This window comes from Aspergillus fischeri, genomic scaffold (assembly GCF_000149645.3).
Source record: "Aspergillus fischeri NRRL 181 1099437636266 genomic scaffold, whole genome shotgun sequence".
NCBI lineage: Eukaryota > Fungi > Ascomycota > Eurotiomycetes > Eurotiales > Aspergillaceae > Aspergillus > Aspergillus fischeri.
In genome coordinates, this window is record NW_001509760.1 from 2,075,894 (window position 1) to 2,094,254 (window position 18,361).

General features: G+C 52.5%; 7 protein-coding genes across 7 annotated transcripts, besides 1 other annotated feature; 4 read left to right on the forward strand and 3 right to left on the reverse strand.

Annotated features, from left to right (window-relative positions):
* Window positions 1-788: 788 nt before the first annotated feature.
* NFIA_053980 (uncharacterized protein) lies at window positions 789-2,936 on the reverse strand (the record flags this gene model as incomplete). The annotated part of the gene is made up of 3 exons (XM_001257948.1): window positions 789-2,483; window positions 2,549-2,812; window positions 2,901-2,936. 3 exons carry the CDS (start codon window positions 2,934-2,936, stop codon window positions 789-791), a joined length of 1,995 nt encoding a protein of 664 aa, XP_001257949.1.
* Window positions 2,937-3,920: 984 nt separating this feature from the next.
* Window positions 3,921-5,744, forward strand: NFIA_053990 (putative MFS transporter; the record flags this gene model as incomplete). The annotated part of the gene is made up of 6 exons (XM_001257949.1): window positions 3,921-4,146; window positions 4,209-4,241; window positions 4,292-4,457; window positions 4,514-4,985; window positions 5,041-5,368; window positions 5,422-5,744. The coding sequence occupies 6 exons, from the start codon at window positions 3,921-3,923 to the stop codon at window positions 5,742-5,744; spliced, it is 1,548 nt and encodes a 515-aa protein (XP_001257950.1).
* Window positions 5,745-6,268: 524 nt separating this feature from the next.
* On the forward strand, window positions 6,269-8,094 carry NFIA_054000 (retrograde regulation protein 2; the record flags this gene model as incomplete). Its single annotated transcript, XM_001257950.1, has 2 exons — window positions 6,269-6,327; window positions 6,414-8,094. 2 exons carry the CDS (start codon window positions 6,269-6,271, stop codon window positions 8,092-8,094), a joined length of 1,740 nt encoding a protein of 579 aa, XP_001257951.1.
* Window positions 8,095-9,099: 1,005 nt separating this feature from the next.
* Window positions 9,100-10,149, forward strand: thiA (thiamine thiazole synthase; the record flags this gene model as incomplete). Its single annotated transcript, XM_001257951.1, has 2 exons — window positions 9,100-9,439; window positions 9,491-10,149. The coding sequence occupies 2 exons, from the start codon at window positions 9,100-9,102 to the stop codon at window positions 10,147-10,149; spliced, it is 999 nt and encodes a 332-aa protein (XP_001257952.1).
* Window positions 10,150-10,360: 211 nt separating this feature from the next.
* NFIA_054020 (inositol phosphosphingolipid phospholipase) lies at window positions 10,361-11,806 on the reverse strand (the record flags this gene model as incomplete). The annotated part of the gene is made up of 1 exon (XM_001257952.1): window positions 10,361-11,806. The coding sequence occupies one exon, from the start codon at window positions 11,804-11,806 to the stop codon at window positions 10,361-10,363; it is 1,446 nt and encodes a 481-aa protein (XP_001257953.1).
* A 298-nt stretch (window positions 11,807-12,104) lies between these two features.
* Window positions 12,105-13,832, forward strand: NFIA_054030 (WD40 repeat domain-containing protein; the record flags this gene model as incomplete). Its single annotated transcript, XM_001257953.1, has 3 exons — window positions 12,105-12,669; window positions 12,724-12,887; window positions 12,948-13,832. 3 exons carry the CDS (start codon window positions 12,105-12,107, stop codon window positions 13,830-13,832), a joined length of 1,614 nt encoding a protein of 537 aa, XP_001257954.1.
* Window positions 13,604-13,629: a microsatellite.
* A 786-nt stretch (window positions 13,833-14,618) lies between the features above and the next one.
* Window positions 14,619-15,428, reverse strand: NFIA_054040 (glycoside hydrolase family 128 protein; the record flags this gene model as incomplete). Its single annotated transcript, XM_001257954.1, has 1 exon — window positions 14,619-15,428. One exon carries the CDS (start codon window positions 15,426-15,428, stop codon window positions 14,619-14,621), a length of 810 nt encoding a protein of 269 aa, XP_001257955.1.
* Window positions 15,429-18,361: the final 2,933 nt, after the last annotated feature.

Here is an 18,361-nt window from a genome sequence, read left to right on the forward strand (position 1 = left end):
GGAAGCACATGTCGACTCTGTCAGTTGGGTAATGACTGCCCGTAGATGAGGAAGAGCCGTGAACGCCCGTTACGTGGGAACCTGAACTGATATGCGAGCGATACCGAGTACAGCAAGCGATGGACCGTCGTACGGCAAGCAAAACGCAGAGTAGTAGATCTGGCGCAACACGATTAAAGTACTGCGATTGACTTTGACCGAATAACAGCTGTACTGATTCAAAAGACGACGGAATTATGGAAGCTCACGGTATAGTCAAAGGATCACAATGTCTGTATGCGACAATAGCATAGCAGTATATTCTCCGTACCCCAAGCTTTACTCGAGCAATAATCTCATTAAATGAATATTCCACTACCATCCTGTCATGCGGATCTTCCCGCCTTGTGATTCATCCTCATACCTCAAAGTGAGTGTTGCAAATATGTTCATCCAGTGACGCCGTCATGTGCGCGGGACAACTGATAGAGGTAGGCACACCACAACATCAGACTCTTAGCACATTGTAGACCTTGTGTGAACCAAACCTTGAAGTAAAATATAGTGTTATAAGATGGCCGATGCCAGAGTGCAGAACGGCGGCCTTGATATAGGCCGTCACGAATCGATTATAGCAATGTGTGTCTCCTATCTAGATCGTACAACACAAGTTCTTTTCCTTGGAAGAGTGGGCAGCAGGAGGTGACAAAAAAATTCAACCAGCGCCCAGCATATAACAGAACCATCCAACACCCGATGAGAAAGCCTACATCCAAACAAGAAAAATATGCGACCACCTCCGGGCCAGTTTATGACATGTCATCTGCATCATGGTGGTGGGTATGCTCATTATCTGATGCGTGAAAGGCATCCCCAAACGCCGAGTTATCCAGATCAGGGAGATCCAGACCCTCGTTCTGCTCCGTGTATGCTGCCAGCGCGTCTCCAGCACTGTCCATGTTGGTGAAGTCGAAATTCGCGCTGTCAAGACCGGTGTCACCCGCGCTTCCAGGGCCAGGAGTTAGTCCCTGTAATCCGCTTCCCGGCGTTTCACCCGCTTGCATGTCGCCAGGAGGTCTATTGATATTGTCATCCTTCTTGTCCTCGTTCACCATTACCCAGTCGCCAGTTTCTCCAACAGCGGTATTCGTGGGTTGGCCATCGCCCATGTCCATTTCGGCATCCAAAGACGCGGTGGGTTGAGCAGGTGCCGCTCCAGTGGCTGTTGGCGCCGCTTGTCCCTGAGCTGCAGGAGCTGCCCCTTGTGGAGGCGCGCCGAACTGACCAAGAAGATGGCTGTCTGTATGGCCCATGTCGATATCGACATCAGCTGCAGTCGAAACAGGTTCGGGTTCAATCTTTTCCAGCAAGCCACCCTTTTGTACGCAGGAAACCTTGGGTTCCGGTACGATTTTCCTGCGCCACGAGGCTTCAACTTCTCGGACAATGTCATCAACCTTGTACTTGGCCTTGTGTTCAACGGGAACGACCTCATCTCCATCCCCTTCGGTTGGCATCTCAGTGCGACCTTCCATTCGCCAAATCTCTGTTCCGGTATCTTCAGGATTCGCTGCTGCATCCCGAAGTCGGAGTTCAGCATCCTTGAGTAAAGAGGTGCGATTGAACTTTTCCATCCTTCGGGCATGGCGCTTCTTAAGCTTCTCAATTTCTGCAGTCATGTCGGCCACCTTTTTGGCAACCCGGTCGGCAAACTCCTTTGCCTTTTCGGGCTCCATTTTCGTCGCTTGAGCAGACTCAGTGCTTTCTTTCGAATCACCACCTGCAGGCCCAACCGGTGCATCGAAAAAACCTGCAGTCAGAGTCTCCAACTCGCCTTTGCGACCGAGCCCCAAAGAAACAGGCGTGATCTGACTGATCGCATACGGCGAGGCGAAGATCTCTTCCATCCACTCGTGGTGTTGCTGGTATCTCATTTTGCTTACTTCCCGAGGAGTCAGCAAATCCATCATGTCGCCCGTGGAAACGTCTTCATCCTCGAGTGCAAAATCTGCTGCTGCGGCGGTCATCGCCGCAGTTGAGGCGCGATGTCCACGAGGTGCCTTGGCCGGAGCTGCAGCGGCGGGCGCAGGCGCAGGTTGCCCAGGCTGGGGATAGAACGGCTGACGGCCAACCATGGCATTGGGATATGGCCCCGCCGGTTGGGCAAGTGCTTGCGGCGCTATCTGTGGAGGAAAGTTGATTGTGGGCCAGTTGTTCCGATCATGAAGCATAAAATCTTTGCGCGCCAGTTGACCCTGGCTTTGGAGGAAACGACGTTGAGCCAGCATGTTTTGCACTTGCGGGGAGACCGGAATCCGGTTCGCTGGAATATGTTCCGTAGGAGGCGCTCTGGAGTAATGCACAATCCAGAGTGACGGGTCCGGAGGGGGAAGGCTAGGGTTGGGGACTTTCGTGGGCAACAGCCGGTAGCGTCTGCGACAGTGGATGGCCACAGACTCATTGGGAGGGTGGTAACCGCTGCGATGGAGCCACATCTCCACCATCTGTCACGGACACGCATCAGCATACAAAATCAGAGAATTGGAGATGCATAGGACAAGCGCCATACGTATCCACGAGCTTCAAAGGTAAAGGCCTGTTCCACGTCGGCCCAGACGTAACCATCGCTGGCGAAGTTTGTCCCCAAGTGGTTAAGAGGCTGCCATGTGAGCATCACCGTTCCATCCTGAGGTCCATCTAAAATCGTCCAGTGCATCGGTTGAGCTTCGCGAACGATCTTGGGCGCGGACAGGAGGTATTCGACGACGGTGTCTGTCGGCATCATGTGCATCAAAGGGTACCGATGGCGCGACACCAGATGCATGTGCGGCAGCTATGCAATCAAACCCACTAAGTTAGCATGCTGTCCTCGAATGACTATGCAATGAATCGTCCCCAAAACTCCTAGAGGAACGACTCACCAACTGCGCCGGGACGCGGCTCGCTGGGTCGTCCATTGTGACCAAATATCGATGGACAATGGTAAATCAGGTGTCAACGCGGTCGCAAAAATGACAATATCCAGTCTATCTAGAGAAACACAATATAGAGGGTGGACTAGGGCACCTCCAAGGCGTAGTATTTGGAGGCGAGGACAATTAGATGAATGCTAGTTAGCTATCAACGCGACGCGGGAAAATTGAAGTTCCAGAAAGACACCGGGTGCGGTTGGTGGGAGAAACTCATAGCGCAGTTTTGACACCTTACCGATCAGGCATTAAAAGCAGGCACGCCAAGCGTCGGGGATGACCCGAACGCTTCAACCATGATGAAGATGAACAGAGGCTGGGCAGATGGGGGAGCTGTAAGGAATCAAGGACCTTGCGGAGTGAAGACGTTAAAATGTGATTTAGTCATCCCTATAACTATAAATGTCTAACTTTCTCTCCAGCCTTCTCGACATGAGATATTGACTTGTCCAATTCGCCAGTTCAAGAACGGCTGGAGGGAGCTCAATAGAGCTTAGGGACAAGCTTTCTCTCGACCCGCCACTTGTTTCTCCGCACTTTAAGCCTGAAGATGAACTACAAGAAATGGTAGTGCAAAGCCCTCTTCCATGGCTGGGTCCAATTGAGATCCGATATGGAGCCCAGATGCTACTCTCGGATAATTAGGATATCTCAATTATGGATGTATCCACTTTTCTGCAAGTGTTGCCCACTGCATGTGGCGTCACACTTCCCTCTCCCCCCTCACCGAACCTCAGCCATTCTGGTCCGGTTGTGAGACAGGAGGATCGCGTTCCTCGTCCTAATGTTGCAGATCACTTAATAGAGCGGGACATTTTCGCACCAGTATTGCCGACGTTACTGCGTTACTCGGCCATTAAAAGGGCGTCATGTCCTCGTTCTCCTACAGCTCTCACGATGTCTTTCGATTATTGTCGCCGATTCTTTTGCAATCATAGCGGATACCCTTCATTTTAAGCACCACTTTCGGCCATGAAACCCCCCGAAGATAATGATACTCCTAAGGATCAAATGAAAGACGCTATTGAACAAGCCCCGGGCGTTGACACGGAGAAACAGAACGCGGTCCATCACGATGAAGACGACAACACAGCACTGCCCTCGATGCCTGCATCAGCCATCACTATAGACCCGGCTATCGAGCGCCGGGTTCTGAGGAAATTGGATCTAAGGGTTCCGACCCTTCTGGGGTTCTTGTGTGAGTCCTCCCTCCGCCTTGTCGACTCTAAATGCTGTTTCTAACAAGAACATTGAGCCTAGATCTTTTGGGGTTACTCGATCGCTCTAACATAGGTTTGTTTTATGACTGGAGTGGAGCAAGATTTCCATCTGACTATATACAGGTAATGCATACATAGCTGGGATGAAACAAGATTTGCATCTGAGTGGACAGCGCTACTCTTGGCTTCTGACGATTTTCTACATCGCGTACACGCTGTTCGAGTTTCTAGCCTTGATGTGGAAGATTCTACCACCTCATCGCTGGGCAGCGATTACTGTGATGAGCTGGTAAGTGCCACGTGACGACCCGGTTTCATTTGCGATCACCCTCCTAAATCTTTCAGGGGCATTGTTGCGACTTGTCAAGCTGCGGCACAGAATTGGGAGGGAATGATGGCCCTTCGTTTTCTTCTAGGGCTGTCTGAAGCCGCGTTTGGACCTGGCACACCGTACCTGTTGTCTTTCTTCTATCGCCGTCATGAACTCGGTCTGCGGATCGGGCTGTTTTTCTCTGCTGCGCCTCTGGCCAACACATTTGCAGGCGCCCTGGCATATGGAATCACATCTGGCCATTCCAAGTTGGCCAATTGGCGATTGCTGTTCCTAGTGGAAGGGGCGCCCTCTATACTTGCTGCTTTTCTTGCCTGGTTTTACCTGCCAGATCACCCAGCGTCTGCCCATTTCCTGACTGATGAAGAAAAAGAGGTTGCACGAGCGAGAGGGCTCCGGAAGAGCGGAGAGGGCGAGCGGGTAGCAGGCATTGACTGGAAGGATATTGGCCGTACCCTGTTGGATGTTAAAGCCTGGATCGCGGCGGTATGTTGTGCTCTCCCTTGATTCTCGATCAAGTTGTACTGATACGGAAATACAGTTGATGTACTTCAGCTGCAACGTGAGCTTTTCTTCGCTCCCTGTGTTCCTTCCCAAGATCCTTAAAGACATGGGCTTCACGTCAATCAACGCCCAGGGTCTCACAGCACCGCCATACTTCGCTTCGTTTCTTGTAACAATTGCCACAACCTGGTTGGCCGATCGACTGCAACAGCGAGGGCTGATGATTACTTTGTTGTCGCTCATTGGGGCTATTGGATATGTGCTGCTCGCCACATGCACCTCAGTTGGTGTCCGTTATCTCGGCGTGTTTCTGGCAGCAGTGGGAGTCTTCCCCTCTATTGCTAATATACTTCCTTGGGTATTGAGTGCGTCATCACCATCTTCATATCGTCTGATCAGATGTTAATCAATCATCTAGATAATCAAGGATCCGACACCCGACGAGGTATGGGGATTGTAATGCTCAACCTGGTCGGACAATGTGGCCCTTTTCTGGGCACCAACATCTTCCCCGAAAAAGACGCGCCTCGATACGTTCGAGGACAATCCGTTTGCGCCGCTTTTATGATATTTGTGACTATCCTAGCACTCACTTTGCGGTGTCTTTTGGTCTGGGAGAACAAACGCTTGGATCAGAAATATGGTACCAAGAACGAGGAATCTACCGAAGGAGGGTCCAATGGAAACGATGATGGCGTGGCAGAGGAGAATTATGGGTCTAGATTCCGCTATGTCCTATGAGATATTATGATGACGGCTTTCATGATTAGAAATGATGTCTGATATATAAATGCGGGGGGCTATGATGTGCAGTCAAGCTGGATGGTTGGCACGATATAAGAATACTATTGGAAACAAAGTCGTGCAGTCTAGACTTGACGACAGATCTCTAAATCTATTTATCTGGTTCTCGAGATTGTAATGTCATAGGACGCTCTGAATATGGTTGGATCGCTGCCAGTGATAAAATATAGCTCCTTGCGTGTGTTTTAGTGGGGCAGACAATCTTCGATTGACTTTCGCATCGTCCTGTCTTCCATCGCATCGTCAAAATCAGTTGAGAACTGTTCTACAGTGAGAGGCACAGTTTGCATCGTGTCCAGCTGTTCTTTCGTGGGTCTAAGGAGTTTCATCTTCTTGACTGGAAGGTCGCCCTGGTCGCTCCTTTATCGCCATAAAAGCGCTTGACCGTACCGACTTCTGGATACCAACATAACTTTGGTGCATCTATTTCATACTCGGTCTCTGAGTTTTGAGCAGTCAACATGAGTATAGAGTCAAAAAAAGATACGGCCAACCTGTATGGCCTGGTGGACATGGGAAGGTAAGCTAAAGCACTGAAACTCCGCCGCTGCTCCTGTGTCCAGAGAATCAGGTATATTCACTTTCATCAATCTGACCAGAAAGTAGCAACGGAATTCGCTTCTCCATCACCGACATCTCCCCGCCGACAGCCCGGCTCCTGCCAACAATCTACCAAGACCGGGTGGGGATCTCCCTCTACGAGGCCCAATTCTCGCAGACGGAGAACGGGCAGAGGGTGCGGGGGCCTATCTCGCAAGAGATCATTGAGCAAGTTGTGGACCGCCTCGTGCGGTTCAAAATCACCTGCGACGACTTTTGCGTACCCCCGGGCAACATCCACGTCCTCGCTACAGAGGCCACACGCACGGCACCAAACTCTGACGAGTTCCGGGCGCGGATCAAGGCCCGCACCGGCTGGGAGGTGCGCATGCTCTCTAAAGAGGAGGAGGGGCGTATCGGGGCGCTGGGAATCGCCAGTAGCTCGCATTCTGTCGCGGGACTTGCGATGGATCTTGGGGGTGGGAGTACGCAGATTACCTGGGTGATGGAGGAGGATGGGGTGGTGAGCACGAGTCCCCTGGGTTCGTTTAGTTTCCCGTACGGGGCGGCAGCGTTGAAGCTGCGCTGGGAAGAGGCGAGGAGGCAAGGCGGGGACGCCGAGGCAAAGTTGAAGGAGGAGATGACGAAGAATTTCCAGGATGCGTACGCTCGTCTACAGCTTCCTGAGCGTCTCGTTGAGGCTGCTAAGCGCAGTGGAACATTTGACTTGTATCTCTGTGGTGGAGGGTTTAGGGGCTGGGGTTACATGCTCATGAACCAGTCTAAGGTCAATCCGTACCCGATCCCGATTATCAATGGCTACAGAGCGTGCAGGGAGGATTTCCATGATACGGCATCCGTTCTAGAGACGGTCTCAGATTCTGAAGTCAGCGTGTTTGGAGTGTCGAAGCGGCGGGCATCACAGATCCCCGCGGTGGCTGTTTTGGTCAATGTGATCATGGACGCTCTACCGGCCATTACGCATATACAGTTCTGTCAGGGAGGAGTACGTGAGGGCTTTTTATTTGATCGACTTCCACAAGAGGTTCGGGCAGAGCACCCTCTTCTATCTGCGACGTCGCCATACGCGCCTCCATCTGCAAAGGCAATCAGGGACCTTCTTCTACAGGCATTGCCAACTTCTTCATCACCAAAAGCATCTTTGCAAGCACCAGAATCCTTCAATGCTAGTTTGATAACTGCTCTCGCCAACATGCTGTACGCACATTCTCAGGTGCACCGGGCCAGCCAGTCCGCTTCTGCGCTTCATAGCACAACCACTGGGATTCTGGCGTCAATCAACAACCTTACGCATGTTGATCGCGCTCTGCTTGCTCTGATCCTCTGCGAGCGATGGGAGGGCGACCTCCCTCCCACAGACCAGACATTCCACCACCAGCTTAGCAGATGTGTGTCGGCGCAAGAGGCATGGTGGTGTCAGTACCTTGGCCGAGTTGCCGCTCTGATCGGGGACGTGTATCCGGCAGGCCGCGTCCCGGAGACAGGCGAGAGAATCCGGTTGGAGACAACTTGGACGTCTACAGTGAAGAAGAAGGAATTGTGCGATATGTTGTGCCTCCGGATAATTTTCAGTGACGATGCTGCTGCCGCTACTGGGCGGCACATGCTGCAGGAACGGGCGGAGGAGGTTGAGAAGGCTGGGAAGAGGAAAAATTGGATCAACGAGTATGGCGTGCGAGTGGGCACTCACATCTGCTACCAATCTCCCAGTACATCTAGGATATAGCAAAGGATCTTTTGAATGCTACTAAATAGATAATCGGATCGTTGTACTCCGTTAGTCCTGCAACCTCATATCTGGTGGAGAGCGGGTCAAAGGATGCACATCCACAGAACCACCTTACATCTGAGTCTCTTGAGGGTCTCGACGATCAAGTGAGTCATTGAATCAAAGTGGGTTACACGATTGTTGACATTATGATGTCCATCCCGTCAATATGACGCCGATCTCGGTTGCTGAGAAGCTCACCGGGTAAACTGACCCATATCGATGGCGGGGATTTCCGGGAGTCGTTGGGAGGGGATAGCGCATAGATTCACCAATTGAATCCTATCAAACAAAATTTGAGTTGTGTTTGATCCGTTAATACGTCAATCGTAAACGACACTATCCAATTGAGGGAAATGATAGAACTTTTACCCAGGGTACGATGCAGGATGTAGTTGTCTGTCTGCATGTTTGCTCATTACTCACACTATTTAAACTACCCCTCCTGCACCCCCCACCTTTTCACCTTTTCACCTTCTCTCTCTTCTCTTAATCACACTTCCTACCATCGTCCATCAGAAGACTTCTATCAACAGCTATTACAAGTTCTCCTCTCTTCTCTTGGATTTCTTTCGTAGTGTGCTAACCACTCTATAGGCCAACACTATCCACTTGCAATGTAATACACACCTGTGACTCGACCCTCTGGGTCGTTTTCTATCGATGGAAGCCATGGAATCACTTTGGCTGGGCTGTTCATTCAATGATCAAGGTATCTCAGGTAAATCTTGGGCGTGGGCCGGTGTTCGTTCTCATTCATTGGCACAACAACGTGTATCTCTTTTTGGAGCTCGTAACTCTTGACTGGAGTGCATCCGAGAGAGCCACGGTGCCAATGGATGGGTTCGTTCTGAGATTATACGGTCAAAACTTGATCTGGATAATACCAGCGAAAGGATCATGCCTTCCCTCTGTTCTGTGTTGTCCACGTCCGTGGAATAGCTAACCAGTTACAGACTCAAAATGTCTCCCCCAGCTGCCATCTTTGAGCCCGCAGTGGCCCCATCTCCCAGCCTGAAGGCCAAGGTTGTGGTCCCAGAGACTGTTCCTACCTCTGGAACCTCCCAGACTCACCTCCTTGACCACTTCGGCGGCAAGTGGGATGACTTCAAGTTTGCTCCTATCAGGGAGAGCCAGGTCTCTCGTGCTATGACCAGACGCTACTTTCAGGATCTGGACAAGTATGCCGAGAGCGACATTGTCATTGTCGGTGCTGGCTCCTGTGGTCTGAGTACTGCGTACGTGCTTGCCAAAGCTCGTCCTGACTTGAAGATTGCTATCATCGAGGCCTCGGTCTCTCCTGGTCAGTATACACTTCATAAATCATACGCTTCGAAGCTAACTCTCCTCCTAGGTGGTGGTGCCTGGCTCGGAGGCCAGCTTTTCTCTGCCATGGTCCTCCGTCGCCCTGCCGAGGTTTTCCTCAACGAGGTTGGCGTGCCCTTCGAAGAGGACCCTGCAAACCCCAACTTCGTCGTCGTCAAGCACGCCTCCCTCTTCACCTCTACCTTGATGTCCAAGGTCCTCTCCTTCCCCAACGTCAAGCTCTTCAACGCCACCGCCGTCGAGGACCTGGTCACCCGGCCCTCCGCTAGCGGTGATGCCAAGGACACCCAGATTGCCGGTGTGGTTGTCAACTGGACCCTGGTCACCCTCCACCACGACGACCACTCTTGCATGGACCCCAACACCATCAATGCGCCCCTGGTCATCAGCACGACCGGTCATGACGGCCCCTTTGGTGCCTTCTGCGCAAAGAGACTCGTGTCGATGAACACCGTTGACAAGCTCGGAGGCATGCGCGGTCTTGACATGAACTCCGCCGAGGACGCTATTGTCAAGAATACCCGTGAGGTCGCCAAGGGTCTGATCATCGGTGGAATGGAGCTGTCTGAGATCGACGGCTTCAACCGTATGGGGCCTACCTTTGGCGCCATGGTGCTCAGCGGTGTCAAGGCTGCCGAGGAGGCCCTGAAGGTCTTTGACCAGCGTCAGCGCGAGTGTGCCGAGTAAGTGGCTGCTGTGGATGCTGGATGCAATGCAATTCGGTGATGGATGGATTCCATTTCACTCTTTCATGACATGGATTGATCACGAATAGTCTCGAAATGACACTCATTGAACTCTATTTCACGTCCTCTCGTAAATTAATATATTAGTACACTTAGCGCCGTCTACGGAAGGTATATATACAATTGTAATATTATAAGCCTAACAACCCAAGTCATGGGCTCTCCTCAATTTTGGTCGTTCCCCGGGCACCCGCTCGCTCAACGATGCGCTTCGCATTGCGCACCTCCCACTCAAACTCCTTCAGCGCCCGCAACTCACTCGACACGAATAACCCGCCAATCAGCCCATCCAAGATCCCCGCCCCGAAGCTCAGCGTGCTCACCAGACACAGGATGAAGGCCACATACGGGAGATGGTCGCCGGTCCACCAGACCCCAACAAAGCAGCCGATCGAGACAACAACCGACGCCACGAAATGGGCCAGGCGCCAGCGGCGCTGGGAGCGTTCGCGGCGGACATACTTGTCAATCATTCCTAGTATGCGGTCGTATGTTTCCGGCGTACAGCTGGCATTCGGCGCACTGGATACAGGATGCGCAACTTCCTTCGGTTCTGTTGTCTGAGAGGCTGTCCGGCTGATAACAGCCTCAACAGCAAAGTGGTCACTCAGCGAGCAGCGCAGCGTCGGATGCCGCTGTGTCATGCCCACCCCTACGGACTGGACCGACCATCGCGGCGCGGGATAGGCAGGCGGGTACCCGCCGTCCCCGACAAAGATGTAATCCAATCTCTTCCCCCGGGGACAGGGCGCGTCCTTATCGACGACCACATCCTCTCCTTTCTCCAGACGCTTGCGATCCTCCTTACTCCACCTCCAGGTATTAAACATGCCGTCGCAGGTAGCGCCGTTCTCCAGCAGGTTAAACTCCGCCGTGGGCACGGGCCTATTTCGCTTCTGCTCGGGCAAGTCGATGGCGGCACCAACAGACGAGTCCGGATGCAGGACCTGCCAGACATCGCGGACGGGCGCATGCGCGTGGATGAGCTGGTGCGCGAAACTCGAGGGGATCATGTTGAAATCACCGAGTCCGATGACGAGGTGTCCGCGCTCGGCCGCGCCACGCATCAGCTTGGCGATTTCCCACGCCTGCGCTGTGCGGTGGCAGATATACGAGTCGTTGGGCTCTCGTTCATATGGGGCGTGCAGGTGTGTGCAGAATACCTCTGCGACGTCGCCGACTTCTGGCCCGAACCGGATGCGCGCGCAGGCGACGCCCTTGCCGACGAACCAGTCGCCGCGGAAGAAGGCCGTGGGCCGCCCGTTGAGTGGGTAGGCGTACATAGTGCTTTCTTCAATAGGCCATTTGGAGAGGATGGCTAGTCCTGCGCCGAAAATGCCGCCAAAGTAGAACTTGCCGTAAGGGAGGATGTGGCTGGTTTGCTGGCGGATGCTCTCGTAGTCTTGCTGCGTCCAGCATTCTTGCAGACCGACGATTTCGGGAGGAGGGTCGGCGAGAACGAGTTGACGGCCGATCTCTGATAGTCGTTCATGGCGGTATTTGGCGAGATATTTGAGGCCCCAGCAGTTGAGGGTGAGGATGCGGATCTCGGAGGGCGGGGAGGAGAGGGACGGAGAGGGAGATCGAGAGGGGTCCATGGTGGCTGTCGGTATATCAAATGATCGATGAGCGTCGTATCAGAAGCATTCTCAAATTGATCTATCGGAGAAAATATTTGAAAGCAGTAGATAGATGCCGAGCGCTGCTTCTTGCCAAAGTCAGGACATTATTGCATGCCTGGAAATTGAGGACACCGATGAAGTCACGTCTTCACCGCCTCAGGCCGCAAGGCGTCATTGGCCCGCGTGATTTTCATTATCGCGGGATTGTTATCACAAGTCTCTGCCATTGAGAGTCACATCCCTAGCTTCTTACCAGTCAATTGACACGGCCCAAATGGACAATTCAGATCATCGCTCCAAACGTCGCCGACTAGAGAGACTGTCTACGCAGAACATCAGCACTCCCGAGACTAAACATGTTTATTCGCCCATCGACTCCTCGTCGGATGAGCTCGCGGCTCTCTCCGACCATGACGAGCAACGTCGTCGCGTGAGCTGGACTGCGCAAAAGGTGTACCCGCCTAAAAGACCGTACCGTCGAACGCGGAGCTTCAGCGGCTCAGAATCTCCGGATGAACTGGCCGTCGATGCCGACGTCTACTGGCGGTCCCGCAACCGCGGACGCAGCCCGTCGCACTCCGAAACCAGCGCCCAGGAGCAGCTGTCAGAGCGCTATCAGGATGACGAGCTTGAGGCAGATGAAGAGGAGAGCGCGGGGGACGTAGAGGTTGACCAGGAGTATTCGGACCGGTCGCCTACGCCAGTGCCTCCGCCGGCCCCTCCGCCGCCGCCCAAGCCGGAGAAACTGACTTATCAGCAAAAGTTCTTGCTAAGAGGGCATCTGCGGGGGGTATCGGCGGTGAAATTCTCTCCTGATTCTACCATGATCGCCAGTGGAGGTATGTTCATCTGTCAGGCACGATCGTGCGATGGGGTGTGACTGAAGTATCTAGGGGCCGACGGGGCCGTCAAGGTTTGGGATACGCGCAGCGGGAAGCTCATCCATACATTCGAGGGGCATTTGGCGGGTATTTCTACGATATCGTGGAGTCCGGATGGGGCTACGATCGCGTCGGGGTCGGATGACAAGACCATCCGGCTGTGGAACGTGTTGACGGTAGTGCCATGTGTCTACGTCTGTCGTTTGACCGAACTAATGTCTTTCTTCCATTGACAGGGCAAAGCTCATCCAATTCCATTTGTCGGCCACCACAACTACGTCTACCAAATTGCCTTTTCCCCAAAGGGCAACATGCTGGTCAGCGGATCCTACGATGAAGCTGTCTTCCTATGGGACGTTCGGTCCGCCAGTGTGATGCGGTCGCTGCCAGCGCACTCCGACCCGGTCAGCGGGATCGACGTCGTGTGGGACGGAACGCTCATCGTCTCCTGCGCCACGGACGGGCTGATTCGGATCTGGGACACGGCGACGGGCCAGTGTCTGCGGACGCTCGTGCACGAGGACAACCCGCCCGTGACGGCGGTCAAGTTTTCGCCCAACGGCAAGTTCGTGCTCGCCTGGACGCTGGACGACTGCGTGCGGCTGTGGAACTACGTCGAGGGTCGCTGCATCAAGACGTATCAGGGTCACGTGAACCGGAAATACAGCTTGCTGGGCGGGTTCGGGATCTACGGGCTGCCGGGGGCGCCGCCGGAAGCGTTCGTCGTCAGCGGAAGCGAGGACGGCTCGATCCTCTGCTGGGATGTGGTGAGCAAGAAGATTCTGCAGCGGCTTGAAGGGCATAATGGGGTGGTGCTGGGCGTGGATACGTGCAGTCTGGGAGGGCAGCGGCTCATGGTGAGCTGCGGACTGGACGGGACGGTACGGGCCTGGGAGGAGGTGGAGGAGAAGGAGGAGGCAGCCGAAAGTGATGATGTCGCCGTGAAAGCTGAAGTGAACGGAGACGGTGCTGACGATAGTCGCATCGGCAATGCCGCAAATGGAGTCATCGCAGACGAAGCAGTCAACGGTCTCAAAACCGAACCACCTACTCCGCAACCCCAAGAGGGGGACGGCCCTGACGAAACCAAAGACCAAGACGGCGACACACCGATGGAATGACAGTGACGGGTGGTTTGCATTTGCGGATGTATGTATATTAGGATACCCCGGCGTCTGGAGTTGTACTACCTTGTCTATATTCTCATGCGCTAGTCTACATCTACATCTATCTTCATATCTAGCATGTGGTGAACGGCCTTTTTAATTTAGTATAGCACGGTACACCGACAGAGACATAACAAGGTACCAATTTCACATGAGACCGAAAGACCCAACCCCTAATTTTCTACCCTTATTAACCGAACTTCAACCAATATTCTTCTATATGCTTTGTGCCTGTACTTCATTATTAGGGTTACCGAGATCAACAGTGGTTCTCCCAATCAGCATTGAGTCTGTGGCCATTTTGTTTGACGTTATCTAACGTTCACCAATCATATTGCTTTCCAAGTTATTCTTCCCACAAATCCGTGGTTCAGAAGATAAACACATAAATAAATGCTTTTGAAGTAACAGACAATGCCCCTCCTTCTGATGGTGATCAACATTTTTCACAGTTTCACCTTCCCTTTGTAGATAGGCTACGAGACTAATAATGAATCTGTTATAAATTGTGGATCTATTCTTTACTTTGTGATTGATTTTGAACCAGAACAATAGATTTCTATAAGCAAATACAGAGCTAAAGCAGAGAGTCTAGACTGGCCCTTATGTAAAGTGTGCTTTGTTTTCTAACTTTTTAGGGTACACAATACCCGTTCATTTTCCACAGACTCTATGTAGTAAGGGTATACGTATTCGTCGACTGACTCTGGGAAGACTAGGACCACAGTATATAACAAAAATTTAAGAAACATAGATATGTCCAGTGGAGGTGAGACCACTTCCGCTGATCAGGTAGTTGTTCGCACACATGAAGTAGGCATAGCGGGCGACCATGGGCTGCGAGTCCAACCAGGGGAGAACCTCGCTGAGGAACTGCTCGGACTCGCTAGACGAAGCGCCTGTGCTGATGTCGTTGTTGAGGGCAAACTCGGTGATCCAGACACTCTCGAGGCCCTTCTCGGAAGCGAACGAGATGGCCTGGTTGACGAAGTTCTTGAACTCCTCGGCGGAGTTACCGTACCAGTGCACGGCGAGGGCGCTGATGCCGCAGTCGGTGCAGGACTGCAGGAAAGTGTTCATCCAGTCCAAGCCTTGGCCGGGAGAACCGCTGTTGGTGACACCGGGGGAGACCAGTTTGGCCTTGCCGCTGAAGGGGGTGATGTACTGCTTGTAGGCCTGCGCGGCCTCGGAGGGGGACATGGCGGACTGGCCGCTGTTGTCGGGCTCGTTGAAGCCCAGAATGTACTGGCTGCCGCTGGCAAGGGCCGTCTCGATGGCTGAGAGCCAGCCGCCGAACATCTTGCTGCCCCAGAGCATGGGCACGAACTCGACGCCGGAGGGCAGAGTACCCGAGGCCAACATGTTCCAGTCGTATGCCCAGGAAATCGAGCCATTGCTGCCGAGGGCTTGCACGGCCGAGACATCGTTGTAGGCGGCTCCGCGCTTGGTGCTGGAGCGCTTCTCGATGTGGCGGTGCTGGTGGCCGTGGGGGGCGGCCACGGCGGAGGAGGCCAGAAGGCCGGCAGTGAGGAGGTTCTTGAAGGAGACCATTTTGAGTCTTCTCTTCTTTTGTCTTCAAGTAGTTTGTGTAAGGAGCGAGCCGAGAAGCAGAGTTCTCAAAGATTTGAGAAGGGAGCGGAGGGTGTGCTTGAGCGAGCAAGCAGCAGATAAAGTTCACAAGAAAGGAATGACTATTGACCGTGCACTGCACAGGACAATAACAGCAAAAGCGATTCTAAAGGAGAGTGACGAGAGGAGAAGAAGAAGAAGATGAAAAGATTGGGAAGAGGTCGAGGGGGGGGAAGAGGCACATTTTAAAGATTGTGTCTATTAGGGTAGGCGCCACAAAGAGAGTCACCAACGAGAGTCTGGGCGCCAATCCTCATGAAAAAGACATCATTATTGCCATTGTTCCTGCTTTGTTTTCCTTCTGAATAACGGGAAATTCAGCGAATGCAGCAATCTGATTTGTAGGGATGGGTTTCTGTTCCTGAGGCGTACACGCACCCACGGAACTCCACCAGGAGCAATCCATGGTGGAGGATGGCACAACCATTGGGCCTATGGAAAGAGACATGTCTGACAGGTACAGGTACAGGTACAGCCGGAGACAGCTCACATCCTGCGAAGATGATTTGGCACCACCGACAGACAGAATGGATTAAGATGTGGGCCAAAAAGATCCGTGAGTATGAAGATGATGATTGATTGATGGATCAAATGGCAGAAGACCTGATTGGGTCTGGACTGCCTTGGCGCCTAAGGCTGCTGGCACTACTGTAGTTAACACATGTTTTATTCCCCGAAGTCTGTTCAAGAAAGCTCAATAATAATCGAGACTGTTTGTTTAAGACAGAAATAACAGTGCACGCTATTTAGAGAGCGTCCAGGTCTGGAGTCGAGACTATTGATTGTTACTGCTACAGTAAGTACGTTAGTCGACCACATCCTGGTGTCGTTGGCGGTCTTTGTAGTGCTCCACCAGGATCCACGACAGTCCAGACCAGAAACTCTGATTTCCCTTTCCATTTGACCGCAAGATACTATTGCTGACTACGTACTTATTCTCAAGTTCCTCGGAATGTTTGATTACTTTCTGGGCGGAATCGTCCAGGGAACCCTGTATCTAGGTAGCTGACCGACAATCAGGCCGAGACTCATCGAGTCAACACCGCGAGAAACAAAGAACTCGAGCATGAGACCACTGACATCAAGTTTGCGGGGTGGCTGTCCTGCATACGTATGCTCCTAGTGCTCCGGATGGACTCACTATCTGCACACTAAGAAATCATGAAACACGCCGATCGCTGAGGACCGCCACTACCAAGCATCGCCGGTCTGCCCACTAGCTTCCTAGTCTGCGCTTTATTCGACCACGGCCTTAAGAGCAAATGGAAAGTGCAGATTGTCTTGTTACTGGTAAGCCAGACGACGTGGACGTGGAGATGTGGCTGTCGCCATATTAAATGTCTCATCAAACTTGAATTTTGTCGCCAGGATTCCCTTCGTCCACACTAATGAAGAATGGGAATTTCATCTGGAACCATGTCTCGCCTTCAACTTTCTCCTAGGCCGGACACCCCCGGTCTTCCTGACCGACTGCCCATGGTTGAGCCTGAACAGTTCCCTTCGTTCGTCCTTTCCTCGGTGTCAAATATTGGACGGGAATGGGTCACCGTCAGGGCTGACGGAAGCCACCGGGTTGTCATTGGAACGTCCATCTGATGACCCTCGCTGACATTCAGGCTCCACGTCTGACAGCAGCCACTGAGGTATCAGAGAGTGGCGCTGCGTGGCAAGCATGATATCTGCCTGGCGGTGGTCCTCCCGCCATAGCGCCGACCACGGGGACTGTACCATGATGGTAAACTCTGTCAGATCTTCAGATCCATCTATCGAACTCAAATTGCGAGAGGGATGGGATACATCTGGAAGGAGCCGGATTGCTTATAGTCGACTGCAGCACTCCAGGAACCACCCCGGAATCACCAAACAACACGATATCTATATCAAAAAAGGCCTTGACTTTGCACTACAGCGCGGCAGAACTTTCCTTCAGGATCGCCGCGGGCCCTACTAGTAAGTAGGGGGATTTGCCTCGGCTGTGAGGGACATCCTTCGCCGACTCATCATGAAGTCATTACCCGATTCGGTAATCATCCATGTCGGTTGGTAAAACACAAGATTCGTAGACCACTTTCCACAAGTCTCCGAGTCCACAACTATAATGATTGATCAGGTTGAACAGAGTACGTACTGTATTCATCCCTTAACCAGCGCAAATGTCGAGAAGACGTCTGAACAAGATCGCCCCCAGCCAATCCCCGTTGGGAAGACAATGCTCTGCCTGGCCTGAGGAGACCCGAAGACTGAGATCGTCACAATTGCATCCTGAAATCAGGAGGACCAAAGGTCGATACCAACATTCGAATCAATAGTATACTACCCTTCGATATCCGTGCTATACATCTTATTCACCTTGTATTTCGGATCTCGATTTCTCTTATTCATGCACAACAGAGCCATCCTAGACCGGGTCATCTGCTTTATTCGCCTTGGACGGAGTCGTCCCTGCAGTTGTGCGATCCTGATTGACTAGATATAACCAAAGGTCGATAGGTATCCGGGTGGTTTGCATTAATGGCTTTGTACAACTTACTGAACCATGAATGCCTGTGCCGACAGATGATCTCCAGGCGGATTGTGCGTCTGTTGCACTGAGGTTCTATCTGCTACTATAGGCTACAGCGTTTCAATGCTAAATGGGATTTCAGAATGCTTAACCTTCCGTGCGCTAAGGTAGGCGCCTTTAAGTGCGCGTTTTTCATGAGCATCTATCAGATACTCAGTCAAAAGCGCATGAACTCAACCCCAAACTATTGGCAGACTTCCTGCCATGTTTCTGCTTTCGTCGTTGCCATGACTTGAGCATCGGATAGACGACAGTGATTCGTAAAAGCAAAGAGCAGCCGACCTAAAGAGCC